This window comes from Stigmatopora argus, chromosome 15 (genome assembly GCF_051989625.1).
Source record: "Stigmatopora argus isolate UIUO_Sarg chromosome 15, RoL_Sarg_1.0, whole genome shotgun sequence".
NCBI classification, from domain to species: domain Eukaryota; kingdom Metazoa; phylum Chordata; class Actinopteri; order Syngnathiformes; family Syngnathidae; genus Stigmatopora; species Stigmatopora argus.
The window spans coordinates 4,745,559-4,764,635 of record NC_135401.1 but is presented as its reverse complement, the minus strand read 5'-3'; the positions used below and the strand labels follow the sequence as shown (position 1 = coordinate 4,764,635).

At 43.1% G+C, this 19,077-nt stretch overlaps 2 protein-coding genes across 3 annotated transcripts in view; one reads left to right on the top strand and one right to left on the bottom strand.

The window, feature by feature from the left end:
• Positions 1 to 19,077, top strand: part of plcb2 (phospholipase C, beta 2) — a 45,743-nt gene that overhangs the window by 24,176 nt on the left and 2,490 nt on the right. The window contains exons 33-34 of the mRNA XM_077620430.1: positions 4,098 to 4,196; positions 13,887 to 14,030. The gene's annotated coding sequence lies outside the window, so the exon portion shown is untranslated. The remainder of the gene's footprint in view (positions 1 to 4,097; positions 4,197 to 13,886; positions 14,031 to 19,077) is intronic.
• pak6 (p21 (RAC1) activated kinase 6) lies at positions 876 to 16,723 on the bottom strand. 2 transcript variants are annotated; one of them, XM_077620410.1, is made up of 9 exons: positions 16,324 to 16,723; positions 7,121 to 7,395; positions 5,544 to 6,173; positions 4,059 to 4,589; positions 3,239 to 3,372; positions 2,051 to 2,177; positions 1,843 to 1,968; positions 1,645 to 1,779; positions 876 to 1,492 (listed from the first exon to the last, which is right to left on the bottom strand). In XM_077620410.1, the coding sequence occupies exons 2-9, from the start codon at positions 7,322 to 7,324 to the stop codon at positions 1,325 to 1,327; spliced, it is 2,055 nt and encodes a 684-aa protein (XP_077476536.1). In that variant the 5' UTR covers positions 7,325 to 7,395; positions 16,324 to 16,723; the 3' UTR covers positions 876 to 1,324. The 2 variants fall into 2 exon arrangements, with proteins under 2 accessions (XP_077476536.1, XP_077476537.1); XM_077620411.1 differs by having other exon boundaries at positions 7,121 to 7,368.

Genomic DNA, 19,077 nt, shown 5'->3' with positions numbered 1-19,077 from the left:
CCTATTTGTAAATTCATATCATCCAAGTAACCCACCCCAACACCTGTTGGAAATAAAGAATAGATGTGGAAAAGAGGAGATTTTCCAGTGAGCCCACAATGGCAGCTCGGCTTTCATCTCCCCACTTGTGATGCTAATAAGACAGGATGTTCTTTTCGCGTTTGCTTCAGCCCAGGTGTGCCTCCGTTTGGCCAAGCGAAGAAAGAGTCTCTTGTCATTGTTTGCCCAGACTCGGACCACAATGCCCAGGCTGTACCATCCGTCCGATTGGGGCTCTGAACGGCTTTACTCTGTCACAAATAATGCCCGCTCTAAAAATATCAAGAGCATGTTACGGTGGCTGATGAGCGTCGGGCGAGGTGCATGGTGCGAATGCTTTGTGAAAATAAACAAACTGACCCCGTGGAAGTAGACCAAATTCCACCAAGGTAGACTTTAGGCCTATAGTGGGGGAGTGCACCCTGAATTGGTTGGCAGGCAATTGACAGGACACCGACCAATCACGTTGACACGCAGCCCTAAGGATAATTTGGAGTGATTAATTAGCTTAGCATGCATGTTTTTGGGATGTGGGATGAAACCGGACCACCCAGAGAAAACCCACGCAAGCACAGGGAGAACATGCACACCACACAAGAAGGCCAGGGATTGAACCCTAGCTTTTAGGACTGTGAGGCGCACATGCTAAACATTCAACCACCGTGCTACTTACCCTATTTATTATTGTAGTGCATTATTCGAATTTTAAAAAAGTGTTTCCTTAAGTCTACTTACGTGGAATTTCCTTCACTTTCGGCTCATCCGTTTGCATTTGTGTTGTTCCTTTTTGCATTTGCATTGTGGGAAATCTGGGTTCATGTTTTGGTAACTGGGGTTTGTGTTGTGGTTATTTGCATTAGCGCTCTGGCCCCTTGGCATTTGTGCTGTTGTTTTTGCAAAGCGTTTGTACTATGCTCTTCACCTGGCACTTCTCAGCCACCATAGCTTTTCCTTAGCAGTAGCACATAACCTTTCCATAGTCATGTGGAACATTGAGTCGATATGCACCATTTTGCGTGTGTCGACGCACAGAGAATGTCACAGGAAAGCAATCAGTGTTGTGACTGAGTTAAGAAAGGAGTGAGCGCATGCCGCCTGGAGCTCACTCCTAAAGTGCTTCTTCACGGCGCGTCTCACACCCAATTTGCCCTCCTCGCCGTTGTCGCTCTCGCGGCGTAGTCCGTGTCGGGCGGGCACGGAGGAGGACGGAAGCGCCGCACTCGGTCCGCACGAGAGAAACGATCGGACTTGACGTGGCTTTCTGGAACTCGGCCTCAGCTTGGGGTCAGCATCGGGACATGCGCTTGCGGTACTGCTCCACTAGAGGGACCAGGCACTGAGGTGAACCGCTCTGTAGCAAGAAGGGGTGCTCCAGCAGGTCGGTGGCACTGGCTCGCTCCAGGGGGCCCCGGGTCAGCATCCGGTCCAGAAAGTCCTTAAGAACAGGGGACACCTACAATGGAGAGGGAAGGGAAACAGATCTTTGTTAGTCATTTATGTATTTTTTTTTCTTCTATTTTTTAAATTGAAAAGTAAAATGATGGTATGAATATTCCCCAAATATTTGGCCCCGCCCTCCAAATTGACACCAGCTTCTGTAGATACCTGGCTGACATTTCTCACGGTAGGAGCCGGCTCGTCTCTCAGTCTTTTCATAGCCGCCACTGGCGTTTCACTGAAGTACGGCGGCTCTCCGTCCACCATCTCCACGACCATGACCCCCATGGACCACACGTCCACCTGGCGCCAGATTGTACACGTTGGCTGTGCCACAGAGACGCCATTCGACGTGCGTTTCCTCACCTCGGTGCCGTAGGGCGATTTGGAAATGACCTCCGGGGCCATCCAATAAGGAGTTCCGACCAGCGACTTTCTCTTGGGGATATCCTTACTGATCTGAGCACAGAAGCCAAAGTCGGACAGTTTGACCTGGGGAAGGACAGCGGGTACATTTAGAGACGGGAAGTGACACAATAGAAAGAAATGAGGAGAAAGATGAAAGATAGCTTACTCTTCCGTCCAATGTGAGTAGGATTGAGTCACTCTTGATGTCTCTATGAATGACTCCCTGCGAGTGGAGGTAAGCCAAGGCTTGCAAAACGGCTTCGCATACTGTGGCAATCTGTTCTTCACTCAGCCTGGAATGTCAACGACAGAAAAATGAACGAACAGACAGAGAGAGAGAGAGAGAGAGAGCGAGAGAGATTTTGTCGTTTGGCAGCCGCATAGCAATTATATCAGCAAATTTGGCGCACAAGAGTTTAAAAATGATGACTCCCCGTGTATAAAAGAAAATGACGAGGAGCAGTTGGTTCATTCAACACTGGCATATGACAGCACTTTTTTTACGTGTATATACATCCCTCGCGTGCTAGTCTGGTATTTGACGAGATTTGCCAGAAGGCAAAATGCATCAGGATGATTATCAGTGGTTGTCTTTGTGTATTGGAGAGAGAGTGGGATTAAAATGCCATCCTTTTCAGACATGACAAAATAGTGTGTGTGATACAAATTGACATATTGAAGAGCTTGAGCATTTTATTACATTCCTATCTATCCATCTATAAAAAAAGAACATTGATTAATGATTGTGATTGCTTGAAATACACTCCCTAATATCAAGATACTTAATGCATTTTAAAAAGGCTATTTTTGGCTCACTTTATATTTTATTAGAAAGGCCTTGTAACTTTATTTCCCTATAAATATGTCAAAGCATAGGTATAAACCCTGTGTATAAATGAGAGACAAGAATAGGTACATATGTAAATACATTTACATTAAGGTATACTCATTTCTTCTGTGGAAAGATATGTAAAGGATTTATAATGAAGTCTGGAAAAAAATAAAAGTTTCATTTGCGCATGTATTATACCTTCCCAAATATTGTAACAGCATACTGCAAACTGCCCCATTTTAACATATTGAAACAAATTTATATAAAATGATTATTTGCTTTTGTATAATTTATGTCATGTGTCAGAGTACACATTTAAAATCCGATTGTGTGCGTTCCTATGCAAGCTTTAAACGTGCAAGGAGACCTCAATGACAACCTTTGTGTGTCTTTGAACCACCATAAGCAATGAACAACTTCTAATCATTGCCACACTGCCTCCTTGTGGTAGAACTCTGAGTTGAGGGGGTAGGGGGTTTCTAGAAAAGATCTCTACCTCTTAAGAACACAATGAAATCCTACCTGGTTTCAGACACAATGTTGGTGAGAGCTCCACCTTGCAGGTACTCCATGATTACCCACAATTCCTCCTCCACAAGGGCAGATTTATACATCTCCACCACGTTTCTGTGTTGGTAGTCCCTCATAATCACCACCTGGGAATGAGGAGAACTAAATGTCACTTCCTGTAGAGTGGAAAAATATGTGACAGTCGTGGGCATAGCACAAAATTTGGGGACCTTTAAAAGGGTGCAAACTTTGGACTATTAAATGGCTCATAACCACGGGTTCTTTAAAATGCTCTAGCGCAAGGGTGTCAGACTCGGGTTGGTTCGCGGGCCGCTTTAACCTCAACTTGGGCCGGACCATTTTAGATATAATATTTAGATTTTTTTTATAAATGGATTAAAAGCCCTGAATATTCAGTTTTTTAATAGATCTAAAACAATGTATATTTTAGCTTTTTTAGATATATTTTTAGATTTTACAAAATGATTTTTGAACTAAAAACACAGAAAAAAATGATTAAAAAATTACAATTATTGATTTAAAAGAGGGAAAATCAGGAAATTTAATATACATCTATACTCTTCATTTTAATTTGATCCTAAAACAGAAAGTCAGCACTCATGATTTACTTTCCCGGGCCACACAAAATGATGCGGCGGGCCAGATTTGGCCCCCGGGCCGCCACTTTGACACATGTGCTCTAGCGCAATGTCATATATTTCATGAGGGGCAAAGTATTGTACTCTGGGTAGAGTAGTTGAAATCTAAGGCTTGTTTTGAATTGGTTATCAAATATTGGAACCCAATTGAATCCTTTTGAATGACACGTTACCTCGTTAAAGAGCAACTCCCTCCTCTGCTGCCTCCGCAGATCCATCATCTTCACCGCCACCTGCCGACCACTGTGCTTCTCATTGGCGATGCACACCACCCCCGTCGAACCCTCCCCGATCTTCACAAAGTTTTCCAGGTAAGACCGCGGATCGCCTTTATCCACCACCATCTGCAGGGCGGCCTTGAACTGTTCGTGGGTGACCTTGGGCGGGTCGGGCGGCGGTCGAGGCGAAGGGTGAGGGGGCCTGAAGGCGGGCGAGCATGTCCCGGGGGGGCTGGTTGCGAGAGAGCCCGTGGGAGAAGGTCGAGGTTGGGAAGGGCTGTCCTGTCGAGGGTACGGAGGATTGGGGCAACCGGAGTGCTTTAGGAAAGGTTCTGGTCCGTTAAGTCTTAGACCCATGTTGGGAGACAGTCCTAAAGTGTAGCTGGCTGAGGATCGGACGGTCCGTTGAGGTCTGATGCCGCTCACCAGGGGGCTGCTGGTGCCGGTGGGCAGGAAGCCAGAGTGGTACCTCGCTGCTGAATCCGTCTGAACAGGGTTAGACAAAGTCAGTCACGACAAATGGCCCCCTCTTCGTCATTCTACACTTAGCGACCACCCCATATGAACCGTGCCACCCGAGTTATTCTGATTCAAAAATAACTGCAATTATCTTTGATAGCAAACTGTAAACACACTTACTAATGTAAAGCAAATCAATATACGTACAGCCTTGTTTACGTTGACGTTCCACCGGCTAACAAGCCAGCGAACATGATCCCTGGTGAAATTTAAATTATGCATGTGAATTGGAACCTCGAAAGTTGCAGGCCCCTGAGGTCTACTTGGTGAAATTTGTCTATTAAATCACATTAAAAAAAATAAAAAAACACATGAGCTGCCATTATCTAAACCAACACCATACCTGAAAGCACCACCAAAGGCTTTTTAGGTTTATTTCGTGACAACGGCAAAGGATTAAACAAGGATTAACTCCACTTTTTATCTTTCTCTGCATTTTTTTATATTGAATTATATATTTCTAACACGACATGTGGCACTGTATTTCTTTGTCGTGGTTGCGCCATCGCCAATGATTAGTAGGCCAGTGATACAACAATAATAATAGAAATGATGATGTGCCATTTTTCATAATTCATTAGTACATCTGCCTCACAGTTTTCAGGGTATAACTATAGAATTTAGGGGTATAATATCTAGTCTGGTCAGAGATTATCTGTAAAAACTTTTTTTCCGTGGGTGGGATTGCATTTAGGTTGCAATTACATTGCAATTAGAACTGAACGATTTTGGAAGAATATTGCGATTTTTGGGGGGGTTGCAATATGTATGTATATGTGTGATATTAAAAATGGGAGATTTTTCAACAGATGACTTAAATAACTCTGAATATTGCTAGTATTTTGTATGTTAGTAATTGTGCAGGTCTTGTTGCAATCATGTTGTGGGCACTGTTAATCGTGTGTAGTGTGTCAGGCTTACTTTTAAATCATAGGAGGAGAAAGGCCTCCCTGGGCTGTTCTGGGGGTGCGTGTACATCGGTACACCGGGGCGAAATTCTGCAGGGGAGACCCCCTGATCTTGGTGCTGCTGCAGATTCATAGCTGGGCTATAGAAACACGCCACAGGGATTTGATTTGGCGGCATCCCTCTGGGAAGCTGGAAGTCTCTCTTCCATATGACTCTTTCCTGACCGTGACCGGGCACCATAAAGTTCTGGTTCTGGCCCATTTGCGATAGTCCCTCCAGCGGGCCGCCGCCAACCTCATAGGTGGAAGCGGCTTTTGGTAATATCCCATTGGGCTGCAAGGTGATGCTCTTTTTCATGGCCAAGTAGGGCGTGTTGGACTCGCTGTGGATGTGCCTGGCTCGATCTCGCCAGTCGACGCCAGCCGCGTCCTCGTCGTCTCCGTCGTCTCCAACCAGGCCTTCGTACTGGTAGGCCTCGCCCTCGTTGACCTCGCCCAGCCTTCCCAGAGACTGGGCCCTCTTCCTGGCCGAGGGGCTGCTCTTCCGCAAAGAGTTGGAGCTGGTCACCGACAGGCGGCTCATGTCGTGGATGGCGGCCGTGATGTAGTCGCCATGGCCGATCATGCTCCCACGCACGATGGTCTGAAGAAAGAGGAGAGGAACCAAAGTAGAGTATGCTTTGACACTCCAAAGAAGAAGGAGGTTTACATCATCGTGGTTGAAAGCCCAGCTAAATTTAGACCTCGGAAACTGTAAAGGACAACATTGTCAAGACTCAAACCTAATCCCCCCCGGAGGCTTCCGACAAGACACTAGAAAGAAGACATAAAACGCAGTCAGAGGACTTTTGACGCTACGATCGGGAAAGAAGGCATGTCGAGACGACGCAGACGAGCCTGCTCGGGCAAGAAAACGAGACGGCGCGAAATGTTTTGCCGTTGCAACACTAATACGGAGCGTCTTGCGTCTCATTAGTCACTGCGAGGGGGAAGTGGAGCTCAGTTCACGACAGGCAGAAGCCTCTTTTGGGGATTGGACCGTGGAGACACACGGGGTGAAATTGGATGACGTCTCACCTTGAAAAGAATCACCTTTTCAGGTATAACAGACGGGAAGAAGAAAAGAATGGAACAGAAAAGGGTACAATAGAACAGGAATGTCAATCTCATTCGTTCAATTAGATCCCATGTAGGCTGGAGCACTATATTATGTTTGGCACAATAACTTAGCTGCCATTGAAGGGGCTAGACGTCCAATTTATTTTGACTCAGAGGGGTGAATGAACATGCGTTAGTTTATTTGCTGCCAAACCCTCCCACTTCAAATGAATCGGACATCTAGCAATGTTAAACTCATTGAAAAATAGCAGGAATTCATGTGGCTCTTTTCCCGATTGTGCTGTTAATTCAAATTATTCATTATTCATTCATGCGACCCTCTCACTTCAAATGGATCGGACGCTTGGCGTCTTAAGTGGCAGCCGTTGAGAGGAAATGTTTGCATTAGCTGACACTTGCAATCCAAAGGCGTTGGCTGAGTGATTCATTGGTTCAAGTGAGGAACAGGATAGGATGGTGGGTGCGGCGTACCTTCTTGGGCCTCAGCTCCACTTCCGTGATCCTGGAAGGGTCCACCACGGGCCGGGGTCTGCGCAAGTTCTCTATTAGGCTGTGCCATTGCGTTGGCAGGCCAATGAAGCAGCCTCGCTTGGAGTCGAAGGACGTGTGGACGCGATGCTCAAAGTTTTTGGGCGCCGATATCTCCGGCCTCTTCTTTTTCTTCTTGCGAAACATCCTCACGTCTGCGAGGAAGGCAGGTTGACTGTGTCCAAATATCCCTGTAGAGACACGTTTTCATTGGTCGCCTGTAAAAGCAGTGACCAAATGTTGTGATATACAGTAAGGGCTTAAAAGCAGGCAAAGTCAAATACAAAAAAAAACTGCTTTCATGTTATGTGGCTGGGAATTTTCCAATTTGGCAACTACTAAGTTTTAAGAAGGTCACGGAGGAGAATGGAAGCATTTGTAAGCAGATGTGTAATGAAGGATGTGCGGTCAATTAAGGCTTATTCATTCTCTGTGCCCTTTTGCTGATGAGCGTGTCGCTGGGCTGGCGTGAGCCCACAGGCTTGTGCCGCATTAGCGCTCAAATGCTCAAATGAAATGGGCACACAGACACCAGCTCACGCACGCCAACATGGCGTCTATGGCGGGATATCCTTCACAACCCCATTATAACCCTTTAATATCCTGGCCCGATTAATACGCCCACGATTGCATTGAGGGTCGCCTTTAATCCCCCAACACACGGCCACGTGTTAGGTCAGGGGTCTCCAAACTCCAACCCACAGCCCAGTTTTATTGGCCCGCAGCAGATGATGAAAATATCATTGAATATGGGCCGCACAAGAAGCTTAAGTACAGACTGCATTGAGCTTCTTAGCTTTAACACTAGATGGAGCTAGTCATTCGCGGGCCGCTTTAACGTCAACTTGATTTCACGTGGGTCGGACCTTTTTAGATATAATATTTAGATTTTTTTTTTTTATATAAATGGGTTAAAAGAACTGGATTAAAAGCCCTGAATATTCAGTTTTGATAGATCTAAAACAATGTTTATTTTAGCTTTTGTTATATATTTTTAGATTTTACAAAATGATTTTTGAACTAAAAACACAGAAAAAATGGATTAAAAAATTACAATTATTGATTTAAAAGGTGGAAAATCAGGAAATTTAATATACATCTATACTCTTCATTTTAATTTGATCCTAAAACAGAAAGTGATTTACTTTCCCGGGCCACACAAAATGATGTGGTGGGCCAAATTTGGCCCCCAGGCCGCCACTTTGACACGTGATCTAGCAGTAAAAACTTACAACTAAATTCCAAAGTTTTTGACCATTTTGTTGCCATAAAACTTCTGACATTTCTAAACAAAGGGCATAGAATGTCGTTGTTTTGTATTTTGACGTCTACTTCTGTGGTAGTCCGTTTGCATTTGTTTTATGGGTAATCTGGGTTCGTGTTGTGGTTATTCGCATTAGTGTTGTGGCTATTTGCATTTGTGTTGTGGGCAATAGGGCTTCGTGTTTGGGGCCAATTTGCATGTGTTTTTCTTTTGCAAAGCATTTTCTTGTTATGATATCATTCAAAAGGCATTCAGATCTACTATTCTGTGTACCAAATCGTATATAAATATTTGAAGAGCGTCCTCTTCGAGGCCAAAATCAAGAACTGCTCTACGGCGTGAAGAAATTATCTTAATAAGTGCCTCAACTCTTTTTACCAGCACGATGCCATGCGGGGTAAAACGTGATTGCGCTGGTCGAATCAACGGAGTCCTCCTTGTGGAAAAAAGGGCGGATTATAGCAGGATGAGGGGCTTCTCAGTTTGAGGGGACATGTCACCTCCAAGGATAATTCAATCATGAGGCTCATATGCTAAGTGATGCATAAGAAAAGGACTGTTTGCTCTCCCTATGTACACATGGTAGTGCTGAGAAGGTCTTAAATTCTGCCTGTTAAGAATATGATAGTGTTAAGGACTTTAGCCAAGATGGCAATCAAGCAATACTTTATTGAATTCGATAGACTGGATTTTGCTTAGTCCTTTTCTTTTTAAAATAATCCCCAAAAAAGCACAGAACCGTTTAATCCCCTTTGACTGTTGGCCATAAATTCAGAGTCACAAATGCTGACCCGTGGGCAATGGATTGGTATATTTTGGGGCTAAACTGCAGTAAATTATACCGGTTTTAGATGGTTAGAATGACATTGGAACCAAAACAAAAATACAAAAAGAAATCCTGGTTTAAATTTGAAATGTTAAATTTGCTTTAAATGCTTTAAAGTTGTGAACGTAAAGCCTCTATCTGCTGCGCAACATGCAGATGTTGACACTGGCTGAGCCAACATTTGGAGATAATGCCCATGTATCCTTTTACAAACAGATCGATCAATATTTGCTCATGGGAGAAACCGCAAACTGTTACAGTCTCACTATGTCAGCAATAGCCGGATGAGAGCAACGTAAATAGGACAAGTGCATTGTCGAGTACTTTAGCACTTCACTTAAAAGTGTATAGAACATATCCTTTATCCTTTATTTATTATTCAATGTGATTCCAAATTAAACGTTTTCAATGGGAGGGGGGCAAACTGCTATTTACATTTTTTACCAATTTGTATTCTAATCGAGAAAGAATAATTCCTGTTTTCCACTTTTATGTTTTAACGTGAACAAAAAATATATGTATTTCTGTATATCAAATAGATTTGCTGTCTTTTGTTTCTTAAATTAAAAAAAACTAATGATTAAAAGAAGTATTTAATACAATTTAATAATATTTTATCTTTTCCCTTTCTAAGAACAAACCTAGAAATATTTATATAATTTTTTGGAATCTAAAAAACTGAATATTTATGCTCCAAAAATATTTATTTCCAAAATTCTGAAATGTCAAAAAGCGAATAAAATGGACATTGGCGAAACTTTTCCCCCTTTTATTTTACTATGTAAATAAATCAATTAAATATTTGGGCAAATTTAACCTTCGATAAATGATCTATTAGAAAAGCTTTCATTTCAGTATTCGATTAATTATGGTAGCTGAGTTGGCCCTTCGAATGAATTCGTAACTATTACATAATCAGTGACAAAAAATGATTGGACACCCCTGATTTGGATGATACGCTGCACAAATAAATCAAGTTGGGAAAAAAAGTTCCCACCATGAGCATTGACCTTCAATCAACATGCAATAAAACAGAAAATGGCAATCTATATGTTTCCGCCATCTGACACTACGCAGTCGAGGGCCTGTTTTCCATACTGTCATGTTCAAATCACCCCGAGCCATAATGGGGATGGGGAGATAAGAGATATTGGATTTGCTCTGAGCCGCGATAAACGATTTTTCCCACTCGTACTATTTGCCCTGATTTCTGCCTCTTTTGTTTTTGCGGACGTGCACGTAAGAAGGTGTTCGCGTGCACGTGCAGGTGAGGACGCGGAGGAATTAATACCCAAGCACGCCGCAATTCGTCGCCGATCTAATTTAGGAGCCCCTGCAGCGCCGGCGTTTATATTTGGTGCACGATTCGTGTCAACTCGCGAGGTGAGGGTGGGAACTGGCAGAGATGAGGTAATCCTCTTTTTTTTTGTATTTGTCAATGCACGTGCCGGCGAAAGATAATCCGGCTATAATAAATTACAAAACCTTGTTGTGGGGCGGATAGCGTCACCGTCTCGTTTGCGGTTTTGCGGTGCAGATGCGAGAGCTTTGGGTGTCAAAATTGTTTTGGTCGCGTGCCACGTTATTTTTTTTAATTAAAAAAAAATAACGCAAAAATATGAACATTGTCTGTATATCTAGAGTCCTGATTTGAATTTTATCATGACAGATGAAGTCGACACACATTGTTTACTTTGTTGGTCATCAGTAGGGTAAAGATGGCGTTGGGAAAGGCACACACCAACCAACATACGCTGATAGCATCTGCGAGTAACGCAAGCGCCGGACGTGACCGGACGTTTATTATAAAAGTTGACGCCTACTGTTTTATCTTGGAAGTCACCTCTGTGGACACGGAGGGACTGTCAATAGAAGAAGACAGTGGAAAATGACACTGCCACGACTACATAGTGTGCAAAAATTGCTAATATGCTAAAATTCTTTGTTATACCATCCATTTCTTTGAACTAGTTCTTGCATCGAGGGTTCGATCCCAGGTGGGTCCTCACTGATATATATATATATATATATATATATATATATATATATATATATATATATATATATACACACACATACATATACACTTTCCTATTTCTGCATCCTCACCCTCTTGCTACTGTGATAACGAAATTTCCCAAATACGGGATGAATAAAGTTATCCAATCCAATCCAATGTTCTCCCCAGGCTTGGGTGGGTTTTCTCCAAGTACCCTGGTTTCCTCCCACATCCCAAAAACATGCCTGGACATTCACTTCCCGTTACTAGATCTCTCTTCTCGCTCGCTTTGACCAGATTAAAAAAAAAGCAAGTCTATCTGTCTGCAGCCTGCGAGATGGAAGACGGGGGCGGAACTTGCGAGACGGGGGCATGGCGGAGGTTAAGACGAAGGCGTAAATTGCAAATTATTTCATTCAAAATACACATGCCAGTTCTGCTTGCCACAAGACGGAGACTACTAAGATAAAAACAGTTTGTCTTTTCTGTTCCAGGAATACTTTAAATTTTGTCCAATTTAACTGGACATTAATGGTCGTCAATGGCAGTGAAACATGATCACGTAATATTACCCATTCCTTTTTTTAATAGATCAGTCTCAAGATGGCCTACATTTTCCTGAGCTTATTCATGTTGACATATATTTGGTTGCTTGTTGTTGTGTGTATGTGTGTGTTTTTTTTAAATGTCACATTAGTTACAGCAATGCACCATGACTCAAAAGTGATGACACACTGGAACTGGACACATATTTTATAGATGAAAAACCAGAAACTAAAAAATATATGAGAATCTATGCTCTTTCTTGGGGATGCTGGCATCTGTCTTTTGTAGGTTTTGAGGCTTTGTTCACATATATCAAGTGGTGGCCCGGGGGCCAAATCTGGCCCACCGCTTCATTTTGTGTGGCCCGGGAAAGTAAATCATGAGTGCTGACTTTCTGTTTTAAGATCAAATTAAAATGAAGAGTATACGTGTATATTAAATTTCCTGATTTTCCCCCTTTTAAATCAATAATTGTAATTTTTTTATCATTTTTTTTCTGTGTTTTTAGTTCAAAAATCATTTTGTAAAATCTAAAAATATATTTAAATATATCGGAAAAAAAGCTAAAATTAACATTGTTTTACATCTATAAAAAAACTGAATATTCAGGGCTTTTAATCCAGTTCTTTTAATTCATTTATAAAAAAAATAATCTAATTATTATATCTAAAATGGTCCGGCCCACGTGAAATCAAGTTGACGTTAAAGCGCCCCGCGAACCAACCCGAGTCTGACACCCCTGACATATATTGTTGTGGTTCATCCCAAATGTATTTCATCGTTTTAAGGTCAAACCTCTCAGTTTTTCCCTCAACTAATCACTCTCGTTATAACTTAACGACTGCTGACTTGCGAGATGCTAAAACAGTCGAACGATCACAAATTATCCTCGTAAAGTTGGAGCCCTTGACTCAAAGTCTTAAATGTTGCGCGTCCACGAACATCGTTTGTCCCCCACGCCACAACGGACTTGTCCATTTTGTCATCAAACTTAACCGGGGTGATCTGTCCATTGACAGCATGATGCATGAAGACACTTGATGCAATTGTCCTCAAATCCCCTTTTCAGTCAAGGCTTGCTTACTTGCGGGTAGAAAGTGCTCCAATTGCCAGAAAAGAGAAGTTACGGCGCATGTGCGGGGAAAGGCTATATCGTGTGATTCAATGAGACGGAAAAGCATGACATGTTGGTGATTTGTAAAGACACAGACTGCTCCATTCTTTCAGCATGTTTAATTCTCCTCCTTTATGTCAGCTCGCTACATTCCTCCTCTGTGCTTGCTCATCCTTCTCCTCCTTCAGCTGTCACAACATCTGAGTGTCCAGATTCGTCTTTTTCTTCGCTTTTTAACGCGGCTGGCTACGCCCGATCTTTTTAACTCCTGTCAATACCGACGTGCAGTTTGAAAACAGGGCAAAGGGCTTTTAAAGTTCATTTATATTTAAAATCCTACTGTCGTAACTTTTTACACACTGATGTAACTAAGTATAGAGTGTTAGTAAGAGTATTTCAAAATCAATTCTCAAGGCTCACGCAGATCCATAACGACATGACTCAATGGAAAACAGTAGTCGAGACTCGTTGTCTTTATCGTGCGATGAGTTGGAAGAGGAAATTGGAAGTGGGTCAGAGGAGGAAGTAAGTCCTAAAGAACATGATTCTGCAAGTTTTACTATACAGGTTCAAATCGGAAATCAACAACATCGACTAAAGCTTTGCTGTTTTGGTTCCCATGTCATTCTTAACAATACTTATTTGGCCACACACCATTTTTCACTTGGTCAAAGCCCACTTCAGCAAAATTTTCATCAAATCAGCACAACAGAATAGGCTATTTACGTCCTTCTATGCGCTCAAAGCTGGTCAGACAGGAAAAAAACATTCTGAGTTTAATCGATAGAGTTTGTGTTGGAGCAACAACACTATTTTTCCAATAAAAACTATTGAATTTCTAGGGGGGGAAACAACAACTAAAACACTGTCCTCCATAGCAATAACACTAAATGAATCATTATGGCTAATTTTTGGACTTTTTGATGGTGATTCAAACTTTGTTTTGTGCTTTTTTTTTAGTTTATTTCACAGAGAAGAGGACTCCAGCTCAATTCCAATCCATCCAATTCAGTAAAGCACCCCCTTGTGGTGACCATGGGACTTTGGATAGATCAAGTTCGTGGAGTTCTGGATACAAATACTGGACGGCATAGTAAATGAGAGGTAAGACATAAGCACATTATTCATTCAGTTAGCACAGTGTGGGAAAATGTAAACGACATCTAACGAACGCCCTTCTTGACTAGCACGAACGATACCAGTTCCGATCTTTTCTCTTGAGTCTAATTTATCGATGCAACACGCAGCATGTGCTCTTGAAATCTTTGATTTCTATTTCTCAATCCGGGCCCAAGAGAGAAAACACAAGTACAGTACGTATCGGCGCCTTCCGCAGTAACACGGGTGCTTTTTCGACCCAGTCAGGAGACTCGTAGCACGCTGTCCTAATTTGGACTGCCTGTTTTAATCCTTGAGTGCTTGATGTCTCATGGCTGCCGGTTAGGTTAAGCTACTAATGCTCGCGTCTCGCTCCCAGGGCCGAGAAATAATATAACGAAACCCCCGGCGTTTGTGACAGCGAGCGGAAATTCACGGAAGCGCGCGACAGTCGCACTTAGTGCCCGTATGTTCCGTTATCCCCGCGGGTGCGAGGCGTCGAATATTTCCCATCGGTCCCCTCAGGGTGCAAATGGCGCTTTGTGTTTGCGCCGTGTCCTTCGGAAAATGATTGAGGAGCCGGTACGTTAATTCCGATGAAAATGAAACTGACCTTTGAGGGTCAGAATCTTGGTACACGGTCGATTGGTCGCCGGTCTTTTGGTCACCGGTCTTTTGGTCGCCCTGAAGGTTATTGATCATTACCATTTATCGTTGCTCAAATTCCCTAAATACAAACTGCAAATTACTATTTAGTCATACTTAATGTCCTATTAATTATTAGGCTAAAGAAAAGCTCAAAATTTCCCGGACTTTTATTGTTTTTTGTTGGAGAACTTGTTAAGACCCTGACTGATGTAGCTTCTTAAAGGGACAACTCATATACATACAAACTCTTATACACTCACACGTCGGCTCAGTGAAGTGTTGTTTTACCTTGTTTTGTCGCCGGCCTTTTGGTCGCCAGTCTTTTGGTCGCCGGTCTTGTGGCCGCCCGTTGTCGCGGTCCGGGCGACCAAAAGACCGCGACCAAAAGATGGCGACCGAAAGACCGGCGACCAATCGACCGCACACGAGAATCTTGGCTTTCGAACGCTTGCATGTTCGCCCTGTGCTGAGGTGGCTTTTCTCGTGGGGTACCAGCCTCCTCTCGCATTCCAATGCATGTATGCTAGGTTCATCGAAGGTGAATATATTGTCCATGGGTGTTAACGTAAACGGTTGCGCCTTGTGATTGGCTGCTGACTGGTCCAGTTTTCCAAAGTCATCTGGCCCAAATCAGAAAATGGATGGATGGGAGTCAACATGCAAACAAAGTGGCAGGTTTTTCTGCAAAATTCTCTGGCAACAATACTATACGTTTCAGAGACAAAAATCTATCAAGACGTGGAAATGACAAATTAAGGCATATTCACACTGACCCCTGTTTGATCCGGACCAAACCTGAAAAGTTTGTGGTGTGGACCTTTTGGGCTGGACAAATACAAACCAGTGAACTCCGGTTAAGATGAAGCACCTTGATTGTTTACTTCCAAATTTGACCGTCCAGTTCGTTTAGTCCAATGATTGGACAATGTATGCACATGCATTGTTGAGTTGTCAAATCTGGGGTTACTTGCAAAAATTGCAACATGAAAAAGAACCAAAAAATAAGCAAACTATGGACTATGTGATCTTCTTTTTAAATTACAGGGAATTTTTATGGAAGGATTGTGTATTCCAATGCCTAGCGCACTTGGTTTAGTTTTACGATGCCCCAAAATCTGATTAATTGAACAGACTTAAGTCCGTTTCTCACCTTCAGAGAGTCGACCCAAGTCTTCCTGAAGCTAGATCAAGTAAAGCAAGGCTTACCTTTTTAGTCCTGTAGACGTACACGGAACACGTCAACCCAAATAGTATTGCCGCACATTTCACGTACTGATAAAAAAAAACATCAGGCGCACGCCATCGCCACACATCTTTACCGTAGGCACGGTATTCTCCGCGAGAGCATCCGTATTCCAAAGCATGACCTTAAAGACGGGACGGCGTGGAAGCATTTTCCCACGTAGACAATAGAGGGGGCTTAACGCCATATCTCTGAATTGATGCAGCCCATCACCAATGGGAATCATCTCCCTCTTTTTCCCCATCAACATGCCCCGGCTGCTCCGCATTCTAACGCGGCTCGTCCTCCCGCCAAAGGTGTTCGCTATCCTTCCTTCAAAAATTGCAATTAAGCTTCTTTTCATTGCCATTCCTTGACGGCGCTATCAAGTCGTCGTTAGGAGGAGACGCTGGGCGGGGGGGCTCTTACCTTGCCGTCCAGCCACGCTCCTCCACCAAGGCTTGAAAGCAGAAGTGAGCGCATACACACCAGCGCCCACCGCTCAGCAACGCGCGTGCGCGCGCCCAGACGAGGACATGAGAGGACTGGCTCTCAAGCCAGCGAGCACTGCAGGCTGCCGCTTGCCCGGGAAAGCCTGATGTGTTCCTCCCTCCGGGTGCCAACGCACGCCGCCATCTCCCGGGCTCATCCCCGGCCGAGCGGCGCCGCCGCCGGTACTGGCGCCGGGGCTCGGGGGCTTGTGGAGAGCGGAGAACCCGCGGCAAAAGTCATGAAGGGAGCATCCGCGGGGAGAGAATACCTCAGCCCCATCCAGGTCCTTCCATCCCCACCCCCTCTGCCGCTCCTTCTCCAGCTTGCTTTATCCCACGTACACACACACACACACACACACACTCCCTCCCTCTCGTTCTCTTTCTCTATCTCTCTTTTATCACCCCCTTCATTCTCTGCCTCCTCCCACTTCCTCATTGGGCTGTCTTTGTAAAAAAATTAATGACAGGCTGCGCATGGAACGTGCGAGTCGGGCTGGAAGAAACGGACGAAAAATGTCATCTCCGATTTTTTTTTCCAGAAAAAGACCAATTTTCCCCCCGTTTTTTTCTTCCTCGTCCTTTTTAAGGAGACATTACGGACAATAGAGAAAGCTCAAAAAGGCTTAACCTTTTATGGGGTACTCATTGAACTCGTCAGCTGCCACTGACTGCGATTGAAGTCCAATCTGTTTGGACTGGGAAGTGCAAATGAGATAGTATTACAGTAAAAAAATGCATTATTTAGAGGGTTCACTAGATACATTATATACGCATCCCACCATGCCATGGTGTTGGTTGATTGTCTCATTGTGCCTTGTGATTTGCTAACAATTCAAGTTGTGTCCAACCTACTGCCCGCAGTTGGCTAGGATATGCTCCAGCATCCCTGCAAATCGCATGAGGCTGAATAGCTTGGAAATTGAATGAACAAATATGCAAATAGAATAGAAAAATAATGATTAATCATTTAAAAAGCCACAATATTAACATTTGCTGTGGCTTACATGACCCCCAAAAAGGTCTTTGCAGGGTTATTTAATTCATTTTAATTGACCAAAAATAGTCACTTGCCCTGCAAAGGATCAAAAGAAAATGTTAAAATCCAACAAAACTAATGCAATTAAAACTCCAAACCCAAATAGCAACTACACAAAGAAACACATGTTTTTTTCTCAGCATAATCAATTGAATAGCAGCTTACTAAATTTAATTTGGAGCAAAATCAACAACAATAACAACAAACTCAAATTAATTATTTGTTGAACCTTTTTTTCTAGTTGCCTATGGCATCCCATGACTGTAAGGAGACACCCGGGATACCTTACACCCCCCACCGTGTTGTCTCCTTTACACATAATCCAGGTGACATAAGAACTTAAGGGACCTGCCTTCACCTACTGCGCTGCTGTTCACTCAAATGTATTATCCATGGAATAACAGGGTCAGGGTTGGCAGATGGCGGAACCATTCTATTAAAAAAAAAAGGTGGAGGGTGACCTGAAAAGAAAAGTTTTTCAGGGTGAGCTTCATTTTTAACTCATTGGCAATGCTACACTTTTGACTGCAGGAGGCAAAGAAACAAATATTGCTCCAGATAAGAAATGGAGCAAAGTGCAATAGTGCGTGGACTCCATCACAAAATTCAAATTTTACAGCGCCCATGTCGGAAAAATAAGTAAAGCATATGTGTTAGCTACAAAGTCAGGCTGAACCGATTCCGGCCCGTGAACCCTATGTTCGACACCGGTTGTTTAAAGGAAACAATGGCTGCACCTTTCACCACCATCTTTTCCTGAATAATTTATAGAGTCACTAAGATGAGGCGCAAAGCAGGAAAATGCATTAAGGTCAAGTCATGTAGAAAGTGCCAGCAGAGAAGCTGGATTTGGGGCATACGTACTTGCAATGTTTGTGGAGGTCCCCAAACAGACTTAAATTATGAAGTTTCGTGTCAGCTGGAACAATCTTGAGTCGCGTTTTGGGAAGGGTGGCAGTGCCAAAATGATTTTATTTTACATTTGTGTTAAAAAATTCAAATGGACTCACCGGGGATTGAACTCTCGATCTAGGAACTGTGAGGCAGACATGCTAACCACTAGTTCCCCGTGCCAAGCCCTGATGAAAAATTTATTTCTAAAAAAAGAAAAGGAAAAAAAACACGTTTTAAATTTCTTATTCCCTGTTACTTTTCATTTCTTACATAGGAACTATCCCTATAAATTACACTATTAATATGCTGCTAAATTTTTCATGTGTTTTTTCTCCCAAAGCAAATCAACCCTGTGCAGTTCTTTTCTCTTCTCTGATAAAATATGTACTTGTGAATTCTAAAAATGAAACAGAGAGAGTGGTGAAAAAAACTAGGTTAAAAGCTACATGGCCTGCAGAACATGAATGCACTTGTCTTTCAAAGTAAGAGCTGAGGACAAAAAAAAGAAAAAAAAGGTGCTCCGAGGGCCTGTTTGCGCTATTTTCCTACTTTGCAGTAAAAGAAGTCGTTATAGATTTTCCATTTTATGGCACTCACCGCCTGCTTGCTGGCTTTCTATCACGGGATGAGCTTTTAATAAGTCCTGTCAAAAAGCGAGCTGTAGATTATAGCGTGGTTACGCTGTGTTGGTACCGTGGAACTGCATCATGTTTCACATCATTTATCAGAGAATTTCAGCTGCTCTCAGCTTTCCCAGAC

Excerpts from the sequence above, each read along its gene's own strand:
- pak6 (XM_077620410.1), bottom strand. The coding sequence starts at position 7,324 with ATGTTTCGCAAGAAGAAAAAGAAGAGGCCGGAGATATCGGCGCCCAAA. Across the intron at positions 3,373-4,058 it reads GGGAGTTGCTCTTTAACGAG|GTGGTGATTATGAGGGACTA; the intron begins GTAACGTGTCAT and ends CCTCATTCCCAG. Across the intron at positions 1,780-1,842 it reads AATCGCCCTACGGCACCGAG|GTGGACGTGTGGTCCATGGG; the intron begins GTGAGGAAACGC and ends ATCTGGCGCCAG.